Source organism: Moschus berezovskii, chromosome 27, assembly GCF_049115385.1.
Source record: "Moschus berezovskii isolate FMDL1 chromosome 27, NW_MosBer_1.0, whole genome shotgun sequence".
Taxonomy (NCBI): Eukaryota; Metazoa; Chordata; class Mammalia; order Artiodactyla; family Moschidae; genus Moschus; species Moschus berezovskii.
In genome coordinates this window covers 383620-406291 of record NC_142486.1, presented here as the reverse complement: position 1 = coordinate 406291, position 22672 = coordinate 383620, and the positions used below count along the sequence as shown (strand labels likewise).

Here is a 22672-nt window from a genome sequence, read left to right as displayed (position 1 = left end):
GACCCTTTGAGGCCACCCCTGACCGGTTCAGCTGCGTGGAAAGGACACGCGTCCCCCACCCCTGAGGCCTGGGGGCTGTCCCAGAGCCGGTGGGCCACTGCAGCCTCCCCTGTGCACGCGCTCGGAGCTGGTCTGGAGGCTGTGATCACCCAGGCCGCCTGGGTTTCGTGATTGACCCCCGGGCCTGCTGTGTTAAATAAGTGAGATGCCGCTTATCCTGGAAAACATTTCCTGTTTTGGGAGGTGAGGAGGGAGCCAGGACCCTGTGTTCCAGGCCTGACCTTGGACATGGGCTGCGCGGGGCGGGGTCACAGGGACCCGGCTTCTTTGTGGTCAGTGTTCACACGGGGTCTCACTGGGGACGGGCTTCGTGGCTGTCAGTGTTCACACGGGGTCTCACTGGGGACGGGGCTTCGTGGCTGTCAGTGTTCACACGGGGTCTCACTGGGGACGGGCTTCGTGGCTGTCAGTGTTCACACGGGGTCTCATCGGGGACGGGGCTTCGTGGCTGTCAGTGTTCACACGGGGTCTCACTGGGGACGGGCTTCGTGGCTGTCTATTCACACGGGGTCTCATCGGGGACGGGGCTTCGTGACTGTCAGCGTCTCAGTGCTCTGTGGTGACGGCGTCCTGGGTCCCACGCCGACCTGGGGTTTTGGCAGGTTGTGTCTTTCAAAGAACCGATCTCTTTCCTCTAAGTTGTCAGGTTTGTGGACGCACAGTTGTCCGCCGTCCACGGGGTCTGTCGTGTTGCCTTCCCTCTGGCTTGTGACGCTGGCTGTCCGTGTATTCCCTCCGTCTCAATTTCTCCTCCCCCCCTTTTGGTTGCCGTGACTACGGGTTGGTAGCTCTTTCTTAGTCTTTGCAAAGGCCCGGCTTTGATCCCGCTGATTCTCTCTGTTGCTTTCCTGCTTTGGTTTTTCTTCCCTTTTGCTGCTTCGGGGCTGGCTCTTCTTTTCTGTGAGCTGTTTCCTTAGGCCTCCCTCCTTGTCAGATGTGCACTTTCAATGTTCCCTCCAAATGCTACTCTTGCTGCCTCCCACAAATTCTGTTAAGTTGTCTTTTCATTTTCATTTAAATACGTTTTCCATTTCTCCGAAACCTTCTTCTTTTAACCATGTGTTATTTAGAAGTGTGTTGCTTAGTCTCCGGGACTTAGGGATTTGAAGTTACCTTTCTGTTATTGATTTCTAGCTTAATCCCACTGTGGTCTGAGGGCAGTTTGGGTGTGGTTCACATGCATTAATTTGTGCAGGTGTGCCCAGGTGCAGCAGGGCTCACCTGGTCCTCCCGGGGCTCTGTGAACGTGCTCCCCATGGAGTCAGGCCTTCGTGTGCGTCTCTGCAGTGCCCGGCATCATGGCTGAGGAGGCAGCCACAGACGCGGTGGCTCCGGTCCCCGGAGGCAGAGGCTCCCGGGGTTTTATAAACGCCGCACTGTCGGTGCTCCAGCAGGGAGCAGGAGCCCTGCATCCACGCCGCGAACAGCTCTGCCTGAGTTATTGCTGCTTAGAGAGAATTATTTGGAAACTTGCAGTCAGTTTTGCCCAAACAGTGGAAAAGCCTAAACACAAGCCAGGCACCCTGTCAGGGCGGCGGCTCCAGCGGATGAGAGCCCCCCTGTCCCTGGGGCCGCGACAGGCGGCAGAAAGCAGGCGTTCACGGTGCAGGTCCCCAGGGCTCTGCCTGCAGCCCTGGAATGTGAGTGACGCTGCCTGTGAGCCCAGGGCAGCTGCAGGGAGAGTCCTCCCCACCGCGAGGCAGCTTCCAGGTCAGGTGTGCTCCTCCCCTTTCTGGCATCATTTCGACGTCGGAAGAAACACCCTGTGCTTCAGACGGCTTTCTGCATCCGCGGGGGCTTTTTTAATCCGCGTTACCCTGGTGCTTGTCCCGGCACGCGGGTGCCCTGTGCACGCCCGTGGCAGGAGCGTCTGGGCCCTGTTCTGTGCTGCTCTGTGACCTCACCAGCGGGGGGCAGAAACACACATCCTGGCTCTGACACCCTCCACCCCTGTGCTTCGGAAAGTTGGACATTTTTCAGAATAAAGTGTTTAAAGAAATAAAGACACAGAAATGTTGGAACTGCTAATGCAGGTTTTCCCCTTAGAATTGAAGGTGGTCCTGTGGTCCCTGTCACAGCGCTTTGGTTCCAAGTCACAAGAACTCCCCCCCCCACGTTTACAGAATGCAGGAAGAAGGGCAGACTGTTGGGGTTTGGGGGTGGGGTGCAGGGGTTCTCGCCACCCCACCGCTGAGTCCGCCTCGGAAGGGGGCAGGTGCGGCTCCCATTGGCTGTGGGCGCCTCCCTCCGGTTGGGGTGCACTGGGTGGCCTCGCTGGGAGAACTGGTCCAACCTGTTTGCTTCCCAGGTTTCTTTGCAGGGGTGGGGGTGGGGGGTGTTTACCTGTCAGGCCACCTGCAGCAGGAGTTCGGCAGTATATCAGAAATGTCAGCCAATAAAAGGGAATAAGAAAGCCATAACCGGATCACGAGACTGGCTGAGCTCCAGGGGCGGAGCATGCCGCTGGCGTCCTTCCTGGGGCTGGGCGAAGGAGCCCCCGTGTGTTCAGGGTTTGGAGCAGGAATCGCCATGGTGGCTTCTGGTTGGGACGGACAGGGCCGTCGCCATCTTGGGTGCTCTCCTGCGGTGCCTGTGGGCTGTGCCCGATGCCCCGGGGCTGTGCCCGCTGCCCATGGGCTGTGCCCAATGCCCCAGGGCTGTGCCCGATGCCCGTGGGCTGTGCCCGATGCCCCGGCGCTGTGCCTGATGCCCCAGGGCTGTGCCCGATGCCCCAGGGCTGTGCCTAATGCCCTGCAGGCTGTGCCCGATGCCCATGGACTGTGCCCGATGCCCCGTGGGCTAGCTCCTTGGACACCCAGCCCCCAGGTCCCTTCAGGTGAGTTCAGGGTGGCCGCAGGTCCCTTGGTTGCCATCGAGGGAGCACTCATCACAGGGACGACCCCCACCTGGTGAAGTCACACATACAGCTGTCACCCCCTGTGCACAGGGAGCCCCTTGGGCAGGGACTGCAAACAGAGCCTTGGCTCTGGGGCCTGGAGACAGGGGTGGGTCATGCAGACACAGAGCCTGTGCTCCCACCAGGTGGGGAGGGGGCCTGGTTCTTGCTTCATGAGAACAAAGGCCCTATGTTGTTAGATATTCCTTTTTTTTTCCATCCAAAGAAAAAACAAAAATTATGATATTTATAGATCTTTCAATTTTTAGATATTGGGAGCTAACTTTGAAAATGGAGCCACCACTGACCCATGAACAATCAATAGAGCACTCAGAAATTTCAGTGGTGACCTCCCTTCACAAAGAGGCCCAGATCCAAAATTCTGTCAAAACTTCAGCAAACCATCCATCCTTTTACAAGTGGCTCCAGAAAATAGAGAATGAGAAAGCTGCCCCGCTCACTGTATGGATTTTAAATGAGTTTGGAGGAGCACGCCCATCAGGCCGTAACAGACACACGGCGTGTGTGCTGTGCAAGTGCAAACCCAGGGTGGAGCAATCAGTGGATGTTGTTGGGAAAGTCGGCTGACCCTCGGGGAAAACAAGCTGGACCCCCTTCCTGTGGACAGAAGGTCTGAATGTGTTCATGGAAATATTTGGCAGAGGGTGCTCTGGACCCAGCTGTGTGCCCCAGGTTCACCTGCTGAAGCAATGCCTCCGTGGAGGCATTTGGGAGGGGGTGGGGTTTAGGTAAGGTGGGACCCCAATGATGGGATGAAGACATGAGGCACTCCCCTGTGGTCCAGAGGCTGAGGCTCCGCCCTCTCAGTGCAGGGGCTTAGGTTCAGTCCCTGGTCAGGACACTAGACACCGTGTCCTGCAACTAAAGATCCAAGTAAGACCCGGCGCAGCAAGTAAATAAATAAATAAATATATATATTTTCTTTAAAGCAGACACCAGAGAGCCTCTCTCCCTGCCACGTGAGGGTACAGCGAGAAGCAGCCAGATGCTCTCCTGAAAAACACGGAAGAAACAGGATGGGCTCTGTGGCACGATGCTGCTGGGGTTTAGGGCGCACACACACCTCCGGGTCCCGCGCTGTGAGAGAGGGTGCGCCAATGAAAGGCGGCGGTGGTGTCCAGTCACCCAGTTGTGTCTGACTGTGCGGCCCCGTGGACTGGAGCCCGCCAGGCTCCTCTGTCCATCACATTCTCCAGGCAAGAATACTGGGGTGGGCTGCCATTCCCTTCTCCAGGAGATCTTGCCGACCCAGGGATCGAATCAATGTTTCCTGCGTTGCAGGCAGTTTCTTTACCAACTGAGCCATCAGGAAGGCCCACAACCAAAAGGAAACCTCTCAAGTCTCAGTACAAGCCCCAGAGCTCAGGGTAGAAGGGAGAACGGGGAAGACTCTTCAAGCGCGATCCCCACTTCTGTGAACTCAGGCCTGCAAATCTTCATCTGGGCTTTAAGATGCTGGTGGCGCCCAGAGGTGCTGGCGTGATCGTCGGAGGCAGCGGGGGTCACGGCACTGCCCGGGCTGGTCCGGGCCACCGCAGAGCCCCTCTGCTGGGCCCTGAGGTTTGGGGCCACGCTCCACGTGGTCAAATTCGGGAAGCCAGCTGTCCTGAGAGCAGGTTTAAAGTCAGATCGTAGAGGCTGGAAGGACTTGCCTGATATTTCACCCCAGGAGTGGGGTCTCTCCGACAATCAGAGAAAACGCTCCTCGTTTGCAGAGATGGCCCTCCAGACAAGGCCTGGTTTCCATGGCAGTCTGCTTTCACCCCAGGGCTACAGGGCCAGGGTCTGGCTTCTGCCGGGATGGGGACATCAGGTGGCAGGGAACCCTTCACGGCCCGGGAGGTGTCAGCGTGGTGTGGCCCTCCTGGGGGTGGATGCTCCAGAAGCTGGGACCAGGCACGCCCAGCGCCCACCCCCCAGGCCAGGGGCATCTCAGGGCCCAAGCCCTCCTCCACCCCAGCCACCTCCTTCCCTCCTGTCTCAGGGTTGTTTTCCCAGGCACCTTGCTAGGTGGCCTTGGCCGCTGGCTTGACCGTAGTGGCTTTGGACATCTGGTTTCCAAGGTCAAAACAAGTAACTTACCAGCAGGACGTGCTCTAAACATTTACTTGCAAGTCAAGAATTAGCCTTATTTTAAAACGGCACTTGGGCAGTGGGGTTTAGGTTTAAAATAAACAAAAACCAAAATGTCTGTGCTGTTGGAATTAGCTGTGATGAACATTTAAACTACTTTTGGGCTGAGAATAACACACCCAAGATGGAACGGCTCTGTTTGCATGATTTTTTTTTTTTCCAGAAATGTGTCGAGTTCGGATTCATCCGTGCTATTTTTAATTGAGTTCTAGTTGATTTATAATAGTATGTGTTCCAGGTGTACAGCACAGTGATTTGTAATTTTTAAAGGTGATAGTTCATTGATAGTTACCACAGAGTACTGGCTGTGTCCCCGCGTTGTGCAGTGCGTCCTTGCAGCTTGTTTCTTGCAGGGCAGTTCGCGCCTCCTACTCCTCTCCCTGCGCTGCCCTCTGTTCCCACTGGTAGCCACTAGCTCTCTGTATCTCTAGCGTGCTGCTTTCTCGTTAAATTCGCTAGTGTGTTGTGTTTTCTAGGTTCCACATATAAGTAAGATTGTGTGGTATTTTTTTTTAATCTGACGTAGCCTAAAGCTCTCCAAATACATCCATGTTGCTGCAAATGGCATTCTTTCATTCCTTTTTATGGCTGAGTAATATTCCAGGGTAGAAAAGACCCTGATGCTGGGAAAGATTGAAGGCAGGAGGAGAAGGGGACGACAGAGGATGAGATGGTTGGATGGCATCACTGATTCAATGGACATGAGTTTGAGCAAACTCTGGGAGATGGTGAAGGACAGGGAAGCCTGGTGTGCTGCAGTCCACGGGGTCGCAAAGAGTCGGACACGACTGAGCGACTGAACAACAAAACAACAATAAATTTCCATCGTTTAAACCCACTGCGTCTTCCTTACCCGTTCTGCTGTGGACAGCCATCAGGCTGCTCCCGCTCCTCTGTTGACGGACACTCAGGCTGCTTCCACGTCTTGGCTGTTGTATACACTGCTTCTGTGGATGCTGGGGTGCACGTGTCTTTTTGAATCAGAATTTTCTCTAGTCCCGCTCTCAGGAGTAAGATGCAGGATCGTGTGGCAGCTCTATTTTTATTCTCTTTTGGGAACCTCCATACCGTTCTCAGAGTGGCTGCACCAATTCGCATTCCCACCGACAGTGTCGGAGAGCAGGGGCTCGGGAGCTGAGGTGTGCCTGGAGGCAGGAGCGGGACTCAGCCAAGCAGAGGAAGGCGTCTGTGCGGCCCGGTCTGGGGGCTCGCGCACCCCACCCTCCCTCGCCTGCTGCTCCCCCCTCCTCCAGGGAGACAAAGAAGCATTTGAATAGACGAAAGCAGCGGCTTTCAGACGTGTTTATGTTTCCTGGGCCTGGGGAGTGGGCGGGCGCAGGCGGGTTGGGTCTCTGGCCCTGTGTTTGTTTCCTGGGGGCTCCTCCACTGGCCCGTTACCATGGCCCCGAGAACCCCTGCCCAGGGGGCCCGGCGTCTTGCCTCTCTTCTGGGCAGAGATGTGCCCGGGGGTGGGTGACCTTTCCAGGGAGGGGGCTGGGGGTTGGGTTTCGGTGTCCGGACCCTGGCCTGTGCAGCTGGTTGCTGTCCAGAGGACATGGAGGCTCCTGGGGAGACGTGGACGCTCCCCCGGCCGGCAGGGTGTCCCCGGCTGCCCGCACCCCATCCCGCTTGAGGGTCCGTCTCACACCAGACGCAGGAGATGAAACAGCCAGGCTGCCCGGTGGGCATACCCCGTGCCAGCCTCGAGCCTCTGTGCCCGGTGAGCAAGCAGTTAAGAGTCTGGTTTCTTCCCATTCCCGTGTCCAGCATGTCGACTCCCTTAGATGGAAAGTGTTTCCCTGGAAAAAGGTGGGAAAGGGGTCAGGACTGGCTGCTGTGTCCTCGTGGGAACGGGCCCCATCTGCTTTGTCTTCTATGAGTGGAGTCTGTCCCAAATGATCCCGTCTTCGTAAATCCTGAGGCCGTGCAGGGCAGGGGGTCTCGAGCCCAGGGCCAGCGGGTCCCTGGGGTCTTCATCCCCTCTGAGCTGGGGAGCCGGGGCCGTGGGAGGGCAGGGTGGCCCCCATACACTGTGCTTTCTTTTGCAGCGACATATTTGATGCTATGTTCCCCGTCACACACATCGCCGGGGAGACCGTCATACAGCAAGGTACGCCGCCTGCTCCTCCTCCTCGGGGCCGGAGCCCCTGCGAAGGGTTGGTTATTCACTTAGGAATATATTGATCATGAAACTCTTGTTGTCTGTCCTTGAGACAGGTCACTATACCCCTGCATAGCGGTCCACTTCACAAGTTAGTGTGTTAAAAGTGTTCTGACAGCCTCAGTGCTCAGTCGTGTCTGATTCTTTATGACCCCCACGGACTGCAGCCCGCCAGGCTTCTCCGTCCATGGCATTATCCAGGCAAATACTGGAGCGGGCTGCCATCTCCTCCTCCAGGGGATCTTCCCTACCCAGGGATCGAGCTCACATCTCTCCTGCAGTGGCAGGTGGATTCTTTTTGCCGCTGAGCCACGGGGGACCTTCTCGTCGTTAGAAAACTGAGGCTCTGTGCTGAGTCCTGGAGGCTCGATGGCCGTGGACTTCAGATGGCAGTGGTGTCAGGAGAGGGCACTCTGCCAGCCTGACTGTGGTAGCCATGTCCCGACGAGCGTGAAGTAGGCCACTGTGTTCACCGCCTTCGTCCACACAGCTTCCACTGAAAGACTTTTAAAGATGGCTGAGACTCGGCCTGGCTTGGCAGAGATCTAGGAAGCGGTGTCGTAAGAGTGTCTGTTACCAGAAAGATGAAAGCCCACCTCCTCACATCACGTGTCTGTTTTCCTTCCCTCGCAGGGGACGAAGGGGACAACTTCTACGTGATCGACCAGGGAGAGGCGGACGTGAGTATGCCCAGCGTTCTCTGGGCAGCAGTACCTGTCTGTGCCCACACTCAGGTCTAGAGGAGGTCGTTCTGGGCGGTGAGTTTCCAGGTTTTCAGTCCAGAAGCAACAGAGTTCACGTAAACGATACTCCAGGCACATCCGAGCAGAGGGTGGGGTAAGGGCGGCTGGCGTCAGTTCCCGCTGAGCCGACCGTGGTCCTGGGGCTCCACTGGGGCAGCTCTGCTGCAGCCGGGAGCCCACGACCAGGCAGGCTGGCGCGGCTCACGTGCTTTGGACGCCCAGGAACCCCGGGCTCTGGCCTTGCGGTGGAGCCAGGCTGCGTCCGTCGCGGGGTGCTGCGCCCGCCGATTCTGTTTTGCGTCCCGCCTTTACTGCCCGTCTCTGGCGGGGGTGCCCAGGTTCTGTTTGGAGAAGTACCTCCTCATCACCTGACCGCAGGCTGAGCCCCGACCTCCCCCGGGGCGCCGCGCAGGCCCCTCTGAGCGTGCGGCTCAGCCTGTGCTGCTGTCCGCCCTCCTGCGCCCCCTCCCGCCTCCCTGTCAGCTCCGTGAGCGTGTCCCCAGTGTGAGCTGCAGCCGTCCGCCTCCCCTGAGCTTCTGCCTGTGGCCCTGATTCAGTCCAGCTTGCGCACCTGATCCTGGGGCGTCTGTTTAAGGCTGGCTCCACGCAGACTGGAGCTCCCACCCCCCAAACACAGGGTGAGTCTGTCCCGGGGTCCCTCAGAGTCAGGACGTGTCCTCGAGGCCCCTGCGTTGGACTTGGGCCCGGGGTGCCAGTCCTGGGGTGGTGGCTCCCACATCCCCATCCGAACCTCTGCAAGACGGAGCCCCCTGGCTCCCGCTGCCTGCTCATCCTCGGGGCGGCAGCCAGCTGGGCATCCCGGGCTGGGGTACTTTCTCCCCACGTCCCCCAGCAGCAAGCCTGTGTCCATGTGGCTGCGGCCCTCAGCTTCTGGAGCCACGGGAGGCGACCGTGTGGGGACCTCTGGGCGAGCCACACGGGCTCGGGGTTTCTCTCGTCCTGCGCTTGGGCCTGGAGCAGGCCTTAGGCGGGGGCCATCATGTCTCCCCCGACAGACGAAACTGAGGCAGGAGCCGGAGGGAGGGCCCCAGGGGAGGTGGTGGGGGAGGCCGCAGGCTGGGCTGACCCTGGCTGCCACCCGGTCACAGAGCCAGCTGCAGAGACAGACGGGCTGCAGTGCCTTGGACCTGGCCGCCTGGGGCCCCCGCAGGAGTGCAGACTTGCGCCCGGGCCCAGGTCACTCGGGGCCTGAGCTCTGCCGGCTCAGGTGTCAAGTGAGCGCTTGTCTCCTGCTGGGCGCTTGCAGAGCCCTGAGGATATACTCCTGGGGACTCGGCCCTGCCCTCGGGGTGTGTAGGGGTTGGGGAGACAGCTGAGAAGGCAGTTCCCAGAAGCCTCTGGCCGTCCTGTCCTGTTCTTATTCCTGCTTTGCCTTGCAAACTCCTGTCCATCCTCTAAGACCCCACCTGGGCAGAGCCACTGGGCTCCCCCGGAGCGTGGGGCTCCCTGAGAGTTGAGACGGCCAAGCCTGGGTTCTCCCTGGCCAGCAGACATGGGCACGGCTGCCCTGAGGCCCAGAGTCCTGTCCTTTTCTTTCTGGGAACCTGAAGGGTATTGGGGTCCCGTGAGACATGCCCCCCAGCCCGCGTCCTCCACGCAGACCTGGGCCCGCATGCCTGAGCCGCGTGTTACTCTGTGTCCCCCCAGGAGGTTAGCAGGGAGCACTCAGCCCTGGCTCCTGGAGCCCAGACGCCCGGGCCCATGGGCAGATGCCGCCTCCTGGCTGCGGTCTTCAGCTCCGGCCGTCGGCCCAGATGGGGCAAGCTGGTGACTGCAGGGCCGTCCCTGAATTGGCCTCAGTGGCTCCTCCAGTGGCCGGTGGGCGTGGGGTGGCTGGGAGCTTGAGGAGTGGGCCGTGGGGGCGGCCACATGTGGAGGACCAGCGGCACTCTGTCAGGAACCCGGGGAGTGGGTGGCCGTTCGAGTCCTGACCCTGGCTGTCATCTCTGCTCCGGGTCTGAACGTGCGGCTTCTCCCGGCCGGAGCCGTGCTTCTGGCCCTGCCTTCGGGGGCAGGGAAGTGACCGCGGACCACAGACAGGCCACATGTGAGGGTCCTGGGGGCTCTGTAGGGGTGTGGGGAGCAGAGGCTGGGTCCACTGCGTTGTTACCCTAAAGCCCCCAAGACACGGGCCTCCCTTGGAGGCCCCACCCTGGCCTTTAACAGGAGGGTGGGGGTGGCCGTCCAGAGTCCCCTTCTGCGGGCTGAACACTGCCCCCTGACCAGCAGTGCCCTGAGGGGAGTGGCCAGCTGACCAGATGCCAGAAGCACCAGCTCGGTTTAAATGACGGTTTTCCAGGGAGACGCGGACAGTGCCGGCCGCAGCGTGTGTACCGCTGAGAGCTATAATCCGTCTTCCTAAGTATAAAAATATCTCCCAATTTGTTTTATTCGTGGAACATAGCATTTCCACTTGGAAGGGCGCTCCACGGCCAGCTTCGTGGCTCAGGAGCGCTGTTCCTCCCCACCCGGCCGTCCAGGCACCTGGTGCTTTGGGGCCTTCCTAAGGGGAGCCTACCATACCTGGGCTCTGCCCCCGCCAGGGCCCCTCCCGCCTCACCAGACGTCTGTGGGCACGGCTGCATCCAGCCTCCAGAGGTGGGGGGGCCTCGGGGGACGCCACCCCAGGGCCCCTCCCGCCTCACCAGACGTCTGTGGGCACGGCTGCATCCAGCCTCCAGAGTGGGGGGGGCCTTGGGGGACGCCACCCCAGGCCGTCTGGCTCCGTGGGTCACAGCCAAGTCAGTCTGCTTGCGTGGTGTTCTGTTTTTTATTTTTTAGTTGGTAAAGTACACACACCGTAAAAACTGCCACCTTAACCTTTAGGTGTCCAGCTCGGGGCCATGAGCACAGTCACATTGTTACATGGCACTCCCGCCACCATCTCCAGAACGTTCTCATCTTCCCAAACTGAGACTCCGTCCCCATTAAAGTCTAACCCTGGGCCCTCCCCCAGCCCCTGTGTTCCATCGTCTCTGTGAACCTGACGCTCCCCAGGGCCTCGTAGAAGCAGAACCACACGGCGTCTGCCCTGGGTTGGGCTCATCCCACTGAGCATCGCCTCCCAAGGTTGGTTCACGCTGAAGGTGGCAGCGTGGTGGCAGAGCTCTGGGCCTGTGCGCTGAGTCATGGAGGACCCCCGTCTTGTTCATCAGCAATCGTGCCCGTGCGTGGCTGCTGCCATGACCAGCGCTGCTGTGGACAATGGGCCGTGGGGGGACCTGGGTGTCCTGCTCTGGGTGCCGTCTGCTGGCTGGTCACTTCCTGAGTGCAGGGTGGCCATGGCCCCCACCCAGTTGTGAAGCTTTCCTGAAGCGTCTCACCCACAGGGGGCAACTGGGGGCCCTTCGCCCTCTTGGGTCTCTGCGGGGGTCCTGGAGACCCCATTGTGGCCAGAGACCGCTCTGGAATTGGGGAACAGGTGACCCAGAGCCCCCCGTGGTTCTGGTGACATGATGAGAGCTTGGGGAGGGCGTTGGCCCTCATGCACACCCCACGCTGGGCCCCTGACAGGCTGCACGGTCACCCTGGGGCACGTGGCCCTCCAGACGGGACAGGGGCCCGATGGGGTCCTGCCTGTGGACCCCTGGGGAGTGTGAGGTCTGTGGGGGAGGGTGGGAGAGGCCCGAGAGTGTGACGGGTCCACGGAGGGAACCGAGCTGGTGGCCGTCACCGGGGAGAGGATGCTGACCCCAAGTTGCCACCCACGTGGCTGGGGCTCCGCAGACGGGATACAGCAGGGAGGCTCGGGGGAGCTGCTCTCAAGCGAAACGGGTTGGTCAGCCCCCCACCCCACCAGGCTCTTGGGCTAAAGAGGCCTGAAGCTTGCGACCCTGTTTACCCTGGAAGAGTAGCCATGGACCTGGTCTCACCTCCCTGGACGCCCCTACTCTTTGTGGCTGGAGCCCGGGACGCAGAAGAGCTGGGCCATTAACTTTTTCTCATCGCCTGGGGAACCAAAAACAACAGCGGCTGGCATGCCTGGCTTGCTTCCTCGCCCGGGCGGCTCCGGGTTACGTGGGAAATACCTGCAGGAGGGGCGGGTCCGAGGTCGCAGGATACCACCCCCTCCAGTGAGTGATCGCTCACTGGCTGTGTCTCCACTTACCCAACTCTTGCTTCAGTGGATTTTCTATTTTCTGTGGCGTTGTGTGTTGAACTGAAGTGTCCTTGTAGGTAGGAGCAGACGGGCAGGTAGCCCTGTGTGTTCTGGCTGTCTGGATCGGTGGGGCTGGGACCGTTTGAAGCCCCCCTACTGATGGTGGTTCTGCTTTGGGGGTGTCATTAAGCAGATTCCTGTGTCTTCAGTCACCACCTCCACCTCTGTCCAAAGCTGGAATGAGAGCTGGTCCACGGTGGGCGGGTGTCAGTGTCACCTGCCGACATCCTGGGCTGCACCCCCGGGGCTCTGAATCGGTAGCTCGTTGTTGGGGGGCAGGTTTCCAGGTGATGCTGCGCACCTGGTCTGCAATCACCTGTCAGGTAACCTGGTGAAAGTCTGGGACACCCCTCGCTGACCCCTGCTCCCCTCTGGTTGACCCGAGATGGGCTCCAGCTGTAGCAGGGGGTGCGTCCTGGCTGTGAGCTGGCCTCAGCCCTGCCAGAACCTTCAGTGGTCCCGAGACACACCTCTCCCTGCATGGTCTCCCTCGTGGCCCATTGTGGTCTCCCTTGCAGCCACCCCACGTGCCCCCTTGTGGTCTCCCCTCGTGGCCCCCATGGGGCCTCTCTGCATGGCCTCCCCGTGAGGCCTCCCCACATGGTCTTGCTGTATACGGATCCTCCGAGTCCAGTGCTGCCTCAGGCTCTTTGCATGTCCTGTCCTGTCTGCCTCCAACTCTCTTCACCCCTGGTCTTTGCACGGGACCCCTCGGGCTGGGCTCAAGTTTGCCCCTCCAAAGTCCCGCCCGGTGGCTCTTTCCTGAATCCTCTTTCTCCTTCCTCTCTGGTACCTGCAGCTTGTTTTAAGGATGATTGAAAGTGAAAAAGTCACTCAGTTGTGCCCGACTCTTCATGACCCCATGGACTGTGCAGTCCATGGAATTCTCCAGGCCAGGATACTGGAGTGGGTAGCCTTTCCCTTCTCCAGGGGATCTTCCCAACCCAGGGATGGAACCCAGGTCTCCTGCATTGTGGGAGGATTCTTTACCAGCTGAGCCACCAGGGGAGCCCTTAAGGACGATCACGTCTGGAGAATTGTTGCTGAACCGCTGGTCAGTAAGTCCATGTGAACTGGAATCCGCGTGCTTTCCACGGCTGAAGCCAGCGGTGAGAGCACGCAGGGCACCCCGGGCGCTGGAGTGAGCTGGGGTGACAGCGCCTGAATGAACCAATGGGAACAGCGGCTGGCATCGCCGGGTTTACCAGGAGACCCTGTGGCGGCAGCCCTGCGGTGGGAGCGAGGGTGGGTGCAGCCAGTGCGGCCTCCCACCCGTCCCCTCTCACAAGAAGGAACAACAAAAGTGAAACAAAGGCCGAAGGAGCCCCTCTGCGTGCCAGCCGGGGTGGGGCTGGGCTCTGCGCGGCCATGCTGACAGTAGCCAGTGTCCCGAGAAGGATGGGCCTTTGTGCTCCGGGGGGCAGCCTGGCCTCCTCGGCTCACACAATGCTTCTCTCTGATGCCTCTGAGGATGCAGTCGGGGCTCAGTGAGGAAGGGGGTCCACATGGCCCCCAGGGACGCGCTCCGGCCCAGGTTCCCTTGCTGGGGTGTGCCCTGCAGTGGCAGCTGCCTGCCCCTCTTTGGGGCGCATCCTGGGGAAGCGGGGCTGCTGAGCGCCTGCCCTGCTCCCGGGGGCCCTCTCTCTTTAGGGGGTGATGGGGCAGTCGGCCTGCCCCACAGGCACCCGAGGCAGTGGCTCCTTCTTCCCCTGAGGCTGCGGCGCTCTGGCAACCCGGCACCAAGGGGGAGGGTGAGCTGGAGCAGACCGGGGGTCCCCACCCTGCTGCACGCATGAGAGAGGAGGGCCCTGAGTCGCCCGCGGGGAGGTTCGTGGCCACATCAGAGCTGAGGCTGGGCGGCGGCCATCACCCACGGTAGTGCTGGTGTGGTGTGAATACCGTGGGCCAAACCCAGCACTCAGCTCGGCTGCGTGGGGGCCCAGGCCAGCTGCCTGCGGGCACCCTTGGGCACGGAGCGCGGGAGGGCCCTGGGAGATCCTGGTGCCCGGAGACGTTCAGTGCCTGACCTGGGTGGTGGGAGAGCTCAGCGCTGCACACATGGGGTCGTGTCCAGGCAGAGAGGGCTCCGCAGACACGCGAGCCCCGTGTGTGGATGCCAGCTGGGCCAGGCCCCGGTCGCCATGACTGCCCCTCCATGGACTTTGGTCCCTTTCGGACAACCGGAGGCTCTGGGGACGCACCAGTGGAGAGGGTCTCAGGGCAGAGCCTGGCGAATATGCGCCCTGCCTGTGGGAGACGGGCCTTGCTGCGTGGGAGCTGCTGTGTCTCCTCTGGCTCCTGGCGGGGTTGTGTGGGCCAGCAGGGCAGGCCGGTGCTCGCGGGAGGAGTTCCCCGCCTGTGGGGCTCCCCGGAGGGTTGCGTGTTGTCTCGTCCCCTCGACACCCTGTGCTCTCCCACCCTGCTCACACCGCACGCAGCATCACGGGCGTGGCGCCCACAGACTGGTGATTCTGAGCCTCAGTTATGGGCAAGATAATGTGTCATTGAGTCTATAAGAATTGCTTCCATGATTCGTCGCAATCCATTCTTCCCCGACACGCACGCTTTTTGCCAATGGGAGCCATTCTTTAAGCTCATTGACACCGAGGAGATGAACAGAGGTTGTGTTAGTTGATAGTAAGCGAATCCACATAATGAACAATCCGGGCCATTCTGGCAGGACGCGGACCTGCAGTCAATGCATAGTCGCGACACTGTGCGGGGCCACCGCCCTCGCCGGCTGAAAGGGGACCTTGTCCGCCTCTGGGCTCAGCCCTGGGCGCTGGCCTCCGCTCCCATTGACCGCAGGCCTGGGCTCTTGGGCGCTGCCCGAGGGGCGGGGGGCCCTGGGGGACTCCGGGGGCCTGGCTCCTCCTGGGTTGCAGGGCCTGCAGGTGGAGGTGAGCAAGGGCCCGGCTGCTATGTGGAGCCTGGGACAGACGGGAGGGCAGCTTGTGAACGAGGCGGCTGGGTTGGAGGGGTTGCCTGGGTGGGGTGCGAGCATCCCTGCAGGGTGACGCCTGGTGCGGTGGCCCCCACCCCGGGGCCCGGCAGGCAGCCGTCTTCGGCTGGTGAGGAGCAGAGTGTGGCCTGGCCTGAGAGGTGGGGGTCCTGAGTGGTGCGTCCGCCGGGGCCTGGCTGGGGTCGGCACTGTTGGCACCTCCACCTTTGTGCCTGTCCAACCTCTATCCAGGCAGGGCTGGGTGTGAGATGGGCACCTTGGCTGGTCCTGGGCAGGGCAGAGCACAGCTGAGTCCCACTGCCTGCGAGGCGTGTGGGGGTGCTGTGGAGGGCTCCCCATGCAGCCAGTGGCAGTGTGACCCCAGCCCTCAGTCCCCGTGCCCTGCTGGTGTGTGTGGACGGAGGGTGGGTGACCCCAGGCCCCCGACACTGTCCCCTGACCCCTGCAGGTGTACGTGAACGGAGAGTGGGTGACCAGCATCAGTGAAGGCGGGAGCTTTGGGGAGCTGGCCCTCATCTATGGCACCCCCAGGGCAGCGACCGTGAAGGCCAAGACGGACCTGAAGCTCTGGGGCATTGACCGGGACAGCTACCGGCGTATCCTCATGGTGAGCGAGCGAGCGAGCGGTGCCTCGGGGGAGCTCCGCCAGGGCCGGGAGGGCACCAGTTGAGTCTGACACCCACCAAGCATCTCGTCAGGACGTTGGTTGTGTCTGGGTGGGATGAGGTGGGATGAGAAGGGGGCGGGTGTTGGGTGGGGGTTCTTGAAATTTACCCCAAAGGCAGGCAGACAGCTGGGGAAGCCCCTTTGCTTTCCTTCCCATTCTCCTTACAACGGTCTGGAATGTGGTAGTGATGACTGGAGCTTCAGCTGCCTTTCTGTACCGTAAGGTAACTTTCCTCAAGGGGGTGGAGTGAGTTCCCGGGCGGAGCCCAGCGTCTGCTGGGGCAGCAGGACCACCGTTGGGCTGCAGGCCTCCCGGCTCCCTGACTGCGCGACAGTCGTTTTAGGCCTTCTTACATGTGGCCACCTCCTCACGTTTCGGGTGGAGGCGGGCACCCTTGTGCTTGCTGTGGTGGGGCTGTTGGAAACAACAGGGCCAGTGTTCACAGCAGGCTCTGCAGATGAGTTCCTGGGCGGAGGCGGCTGGACCTCAGTGTTCGCCCTGCACACGCCCTGCCTGGTCCTCGTGCTGGGACCCGCCAGGGGATGGGGACGCCGACGTGCTGCTGGAGGAGATGACAGAGCAGACATGTCTCCTGGGGACAGTGTCCAAAGAGGGTGATAGAGCAGAAGGGGCAGGTGGGGGCAGGGCCCACTGTTTTACAGAAAGCCCTGAAGACCCCCTTCCCAAGGTTCCCTGTGACAAGGTGGTGTTGAGAGAGGCCTGCAGCAGGGAGCCCTTGGCCGTCCGGGAGGAGAGTGTCTGGGCAGTGGGAGCAGCTGCTGCAGAGGCCCTGGAGTGCAGGCCTGGCTGGTGTGTGTGTGGACCAGTGAGGAGATGGCCAGGATGCTGGATTTCAGGGCAGGGGGCGGTGGTGGGAGGGCTGGGTCCTTGGGCCTTCAGCCCCCAGGGGTCCTGGACTCAGACTCCCACTGCACTGGGAGCCCCCAAGACTGTGGGCAGGGGAGTGGCAGGGGCCTCCCCGGGCCTTCCGGATTGGGCGTGGTGAGGGGAGCCGGGAGGCCCTGGCCGGCTGTGCTGGTCTGGGGGAGTCTCCTCGTGGCGCAGGTCCCTGGCCCGAGGCCCCTGGGAGCTGAGTGCCGGCTCATCGGGGGAGTCGTGCTCCTTTGCTGTCATCTTCCCCTGGGGACACCGCTGGCCCAGGTGCTTTTCTGAGCTGCTCAGGGCGGTGCTGGAGGGCCTGGGCTGAGGGCAGCCCCCAGCGGGTGGGGAAGGTGTCTGCTCGGAACTGACTCCTGTGGGCCTGTGATCCAGGGGTCCTGCCGGCCTGGAGGGAGGTCACCGAGGGGACGCGTTGCCGGGAGACCCGGGGGCTGGATGTGCCCTTGCCACGGGCCCTTAGGCCTCGGTTGTCTCCCAAAGACCAGCTGGGCCCTGCAGCTTCGGGGGGCTGTGGTTGGGGGAGCTCCGGGATGTTTAGGACAGGCCCGTGCACAGCGGTCTTGTCCCGGGGACCCCTCTAGAGGGTCCCACTGTAGCGCCTGGCCCTTTGTGATGCACTGGGGGGTGTCCAGTTCAGTCCTGGAGGCCTCTGTTCTGTGCAGCTTCTCATCCACACACTGGGGTCATCCACTGGGCGCCCGCCATGTGCACGGGCTGTTTTAGTGCCCGGAGGCCCTGCCCTGCCCTGCCCAGCGAGGCGCGTCCTCATGGAATGCGGCCCCCTCTCTTTCGTCTCAAACCTGCCCCGTCCTGCCTCCCCCGGAGGGCACCCTCCCCCGTGCTGGCTGCTCCGGCGCACCTGGCCCTGTTGCATAAGCCATTGTTCCTTTACCGCCGTCCACACTGAGCCGTTCTTGGCTGTGGGATTTCTGTGCCTGGAACCTTATATTCAGGGAAGTTCCCAAACCACGAAGGCAGCCAGCGCTTCCTCTGTTTTAATTCTGGATCCCTGGGCACTAAGAATAGCCGCGGCCATGCCCAGAGCTGGCAGAGCCCTGCGTTTCGGGAGGAAAATGACAGTGCGGCCCACTCGGAAGGGAGTGTCCGTGACGGCGTCCGTTTCTGCATCAGACCGCGGCCTGGGCGGACGCAGGTGCGCCTGCCGTGCAATGAATGGACTCTGAGCTGGACTCTCGTGGGGAACGCCGGGTGGGGGCTGGTGTCTCCAGGGAGAGGACCACCCACCTCTGAACCCCAGCACGCCTGTCCGGGATGTGCCCCCGCTCTGCATGGTACAGACGGATGGATGGAGCTCGGTGAGACCAGCCACACCCACCACTTCCGAGCAGAGTGGGGTTTCCCCCCTGGGGCCCCGGACAGGACCCAGCACCCCCAGACTTCTCTTCTTCAAGTGTCCGGACCGTTTGTTCACCCTGACTGTCACGTGAGGCCCCCAGTTGGGGCTGATGCGTGTAGAATCTTGTTGCAGGGGCTGGGCTAGGGACTCCAGAGCTCTGCTCGCCTGGGGTGACCCGAGACCCTTGGAGCCGTGTCCTGAGCCCCCACCCCACGTGCTTGGGCCCCTGCTCTCAGGCCCACTCCTCGTGGGAGCTGGTCAGGTGATGGGGAGCTTCATTTCATGCTGCAGGGCCAGCTGGGCTTCCGTGTGTAGGGGTCAGGGCGCTCAGAGCAGTCGGTCCAGCTTGGAGAGTCACCTCAGCCACCATATATGCCTCCTCAGCCTGGCAGGTCCGCACCCTCCCCCAAGCAGTGCCCCAAGTGCCCGGCAGGCAGGAGCGCTGTGAGCGCTCTGGACTCAGGGGTCGGGGGTTGGGGGTCGGGAGCTTCCAGGGGCCTCGGGCGGTGCCGTCCGGGGTGTGTGCACTTTGACCAGAACTCTGCTGTCCTCCTCAGGGTTGGCTCAGACCGTGCGGCTGGGACAGGGCAGGGGGTCTGCATGGACGTTTTAGGTTCCCGTCTTAGGACAGACCTGCCCCTGGGCCCATGGGGTGCAGCAGCAGGAGCCTCTCTGGCCAGTGGGTTTGGGGTAGCCTTGGGCTGTGCCAGGGGGTCGGGGCTGGGGGAGGGGCGTGCCCCTTGCTGGCAGTGGGGTGGGCCGTCAGGAAGTGCGATCTGCTCCCCCATCTGTTGGGGTCAGTGGGGTCCGGCTCTGCTGTGCTGGGGCGTGTGATGGATGGTGGCTGGAGGAGTCGCAGGGGCCTCGAGGTGTAGGTGCCGAGTGGGGGATATAGGGAGTCTTGGCCCGAAGGGACCACAGCACAGAGACATGGAAACAGGCCGAGGCCGCAGGTTCCAGGGAGGCAGAGCTGAGAGGGGCCAGGGCCTGCTCCTCCTGGTGGCCTGGGCCCTGTGAGCAGCGCTCGGGATGCGGCTCCAGGCCCTGCTGGCATCTCCCGCCATAGCCCCAGGCAGGCCCTGTCCTGGCGCTGGGGGTCCATGTAGCGCCATCTCACCAGGCACAAAGCCCCCTGCGCTGCTGGCAGACAAGCCCCCAGGTGGGGGTCCTGGCCGGCCCCCCGCCTCACCCCGGAGGAGAGCTCCGACGGGAGGCGTCTTGGTCGGCCTGGGAGGCGGGTCTCCCCGCCTGAGGGTCCCGGGTGGCCGCCTCCAGCTGTCGTCCTGTGGCGGGAGACGGATGGGCCGGTTGTGGCGGCTTTAATGTCTGGGGTTGCCGGGCAAACATGCCTGCATTCCAGTGGGCAGGCGTAGCTGCCAGGAGGTCAGCGGGAATATAAATTATCCTTCAAAGAAACGCCTTTCTCTGGGCCGGCGGGGTCTGAGATGGCTCACCTCCGGCTGGGGGCTGTGCTGAGCTGAGCAAGCTGCCCCTGTGAGTGTCCAGACCTGCTGCCTGCGGACACGCAGGGCCCCACGAGCCCTAGGTTCTGCCACCGACCTCCTGGATGCCATATCCCCTGCACGGCCACCCCCGAGCGCTTCAGAGCCTGGTCCCTGCCCTCTCGGTCGGCTATGAGAGGGTCTTGGATCCCAGCCCTGTGGGAGCTCTTTCGGGTGAAGGGGCCCCAGGGAGTCTCTGGGCTTCTTGGGGGCAGGCCAGGAACCTCCAGAATTCTGGAATTGAGACGCTGCCTTTGCAGTGCTGGTCTGGCCCCGAACCACAGCGTCACGGGAGCTGATGGGGAGGTGAGGTGGAGCCCCGGGGCTGCAGGGCTGAGGTCCCCTCACCAGGCCGGTTGACTGATGTTTGCTCACCTAGCCTTCATGGAGTCCTGTGGATACCCCATTGTCCAGATGAGGAAACTGAGGCTCTGGGTGGGCAGCTGGTCAGGGCCTGTGGATATCTAGTGAGGGGTGGGCTTTGGGCCCAGCGCTTCTGAAGCCCCTTGAGGGTCGGCCTCGTGGTGACCCACGTGAGTCTGGGTGAGGCTGTGTGTCCCCTGAGCCCCTGGGGGGAGTGGGTGGTTTGGGCCCCGTGGCGGCAGCCACTCAGACCCCTGCTCGCTTGAGGGGCTTGCGGGACACGGAATGCCCCGAGGGCCTCCTTTTAGGGGTTCAGGGTCACGTGGGGATTTGGGGAGCGTGGGCGGGGTTGAGCGTGAAGCCCTCTGAATGCTTCTCTGTCTCCTCCCCACAGGGCAGCACGCTGAGGAAGCGCAGGATGTACGAGGAGTTCCTCAGCAAGGTCTCCATCCTGGGTGTGTGCCCGCCGAGCGCTGCGTCCCCGGGTACACGCGCGTGCTCACACGTGCACACACACGTGCACACACACGTGCACACACACGTGCACACACATGCACAGTGCCCCCCAAGGTCTCCATCCTGGGTGTGTGCCCGCTGAGCACTGCGTCCCCGGGCACACGCGCGTGCTTACACGTGCACACACACGTGCACACACACACACGCACACACACGCGCAGTGCCCCCCAAGGTCTCCATCCTGGGTGTGTGCCCGCCGAGCGCTGCATGCCCGGGTACACGCGCGTGCTCACACGTGCACACACACGTGCACACACACACACACGCACACACACGCGCAGTGCCCCCCGAGGTCTCCATCCTGGGTGTGTGCCCGCCGAGCGCTGCGTCCCCGGGCACACGCGCATGGTCACACGTGCACACACACGTGCACACACACACACACGCACACACACGCGCAGTGCCCCCCGAGGTCTCCATCCTGGGTGTGTGCCCGCCGAGCGCTGCGTCCCCGGGCACACGCGCATGGTCACACGTGCACACACACGTGCACACACACACACACGCACACACACGCGCAGTGCCCCCCGAGGTCTCCATCCTGGGTGTGTGCCCGCCGAGCGCTGTGGCCCGGGTACACGCGCATGGTCACACGTGCACACACACGTGCACACACACACACACGCACACACACGCGCAGTGCCCCCCGAGGTCTCCATCCTGGGTGTGTGCCCGCCGAGTGCTGTGGCCTGGGGTACACGCGCGTGCTCACACGTGCACACACACGTGCACACACATGCGCAGTGCCCCCCAAGGTCTCCATCCTGGGTGTGTGCCCGCTGAGCACTGCGTCCCCGGGTACACGCGCGTGCTCACACGTGCACACACACACACATGCACACACACACGCACACACACGCGCAGTGCCCCCTGAGGTCTCCATCCTGGGTGTGTGCCCGCTGAGCACTGCGTCCCCGGGCACACGCGCGTGCTCACACGTGCACACACATGTGCACACACACGCGCAGTGCCCCCTGAGGTCTCCATCCTGGGTGTGTGCCCGCCGAGCGCTGCGTCCCCGGGCACACGCGCGTGCTCACAACCACACACACGCGCGTGCTCACACATGCACACACACGCGTAGGGCCCCCCCAGGTCTCCATCCTGGGTGTGTGCCTGCCATGCGCTGCTTCGCCCGGGCACCTGCGCGTGCTCACACACCACACACGCGTGCGTGTTCACACCACACACATGCACGTGCTCACACACCACACACACGCGCGTCCACACACCACACACATGCACGTGTGCTCACACCACACACACGCGTGTGCTCACACGCACACACACGCACGTGCTCACACACCACACACGCACGTGCTCACACACGCACACACATGTGCAGTGCTCACACCACACACACGTGTGCTCACACACACACGCGCGCGTGCTCACACACCACACACACATTGATTGTGCGTGCAGGCATGTGGGTTCTGTGAACACGTGCACACGCACTGTCGTGTATCTGCCTCCATCCCTCCGTGCTGTGTGTTTCCGTCTGTCCACCATTGGAGCCGCTCTCCCCACGCTGGTCTGTCTGGAGGTCTCACAGGGGCCCCTGTGTTGGGTGTCTTTCCTGACCTGTTTGGGGGTTTCCTCTGTGGGCATCCCCCCCTGCTCTTCTTGTCCTGGGGTCTGACAGACACGTCAGCCGCGTCCCCACTCATGCTGGGGAGTGTCACCAAGGCCCCCCAGCAGCGTCTTTTCACTGTTTGGACCTTGCTCTGAGGTTCAGGATGGAGCGCCGTTGTCCTGGCCCAGTCACCCAGCAGTGTGGAGTCTCCCCGCCTGTGTGTGGCACTTGGGAATTGCATGTCGTTTTAACCAGTCGGAGTGTAGGGGTGTGTCGAGCAGCTCCCATTAAGGGCCAGGAGGGCAACCTGCTGGGGAAAGTGTCGGCTCAGAGCTGAGGCCCTGGGGAATCACCGTCCAGAAACAGTTCCTGGGGGAACCTCTCAGCCTTCAGCCCCAGGCTGGACGCGGGCTTGTGGGTGTGGGTGGCAAGTGAGGCTCAGCCTCCTTGTCTAAGAACCTGTGGGCTGAGACGGAGAGGAAAGGTGTAGCTCCTGGGGCGCTGGGGCGGCAAGGGGGCAAGAAGGGGCAGCCCCCTCAGCACGCGGCTGGGAAAGTGGGCAGCTGCCTGTGAGAGGGGGAGCTAGGGCTTCCCTGGCAGCTCCGCCTGCCAATGTAGGAGACACAGGTTCGATC

At 62.0% G+C, this 22672-nt stretch overlaps 1 protein-coding gene across 3 annotated transcripts in view; it reads left to right on the top strand.

Moving 5' to 3' along the window:
* The window catches only part of PRKAR1B (protein kinase cAMP-dependent type I regulatory subunit beta), a 79522-nt gene that overhangs the window by 41634 nt on the left and 15216 nt on the right, over window positions 1-22672 (top strand). For all 3 annotated transcript variants that reach the window (XM_088833176.1, XM_055410505.2, XM_055410504.2), the window contains exons 5-8: window positions 7159-7220; window positions 7905-7951; window positions 15605-15763; window positions 20340-20400. In XM_088833176.1, the coding sequence (XP_088689302.1) occupies window positions 7159-7220; window positions 7905-7951; window positions 15605-15763; window positions 20340-20400 (329 nt within the window). The remainder of the gene's footprint in view (window positions 1-7158; window positions 7221-7904; window positions 7952-15604; window positions 15764-20339; window positions 20401-22672) is intronic.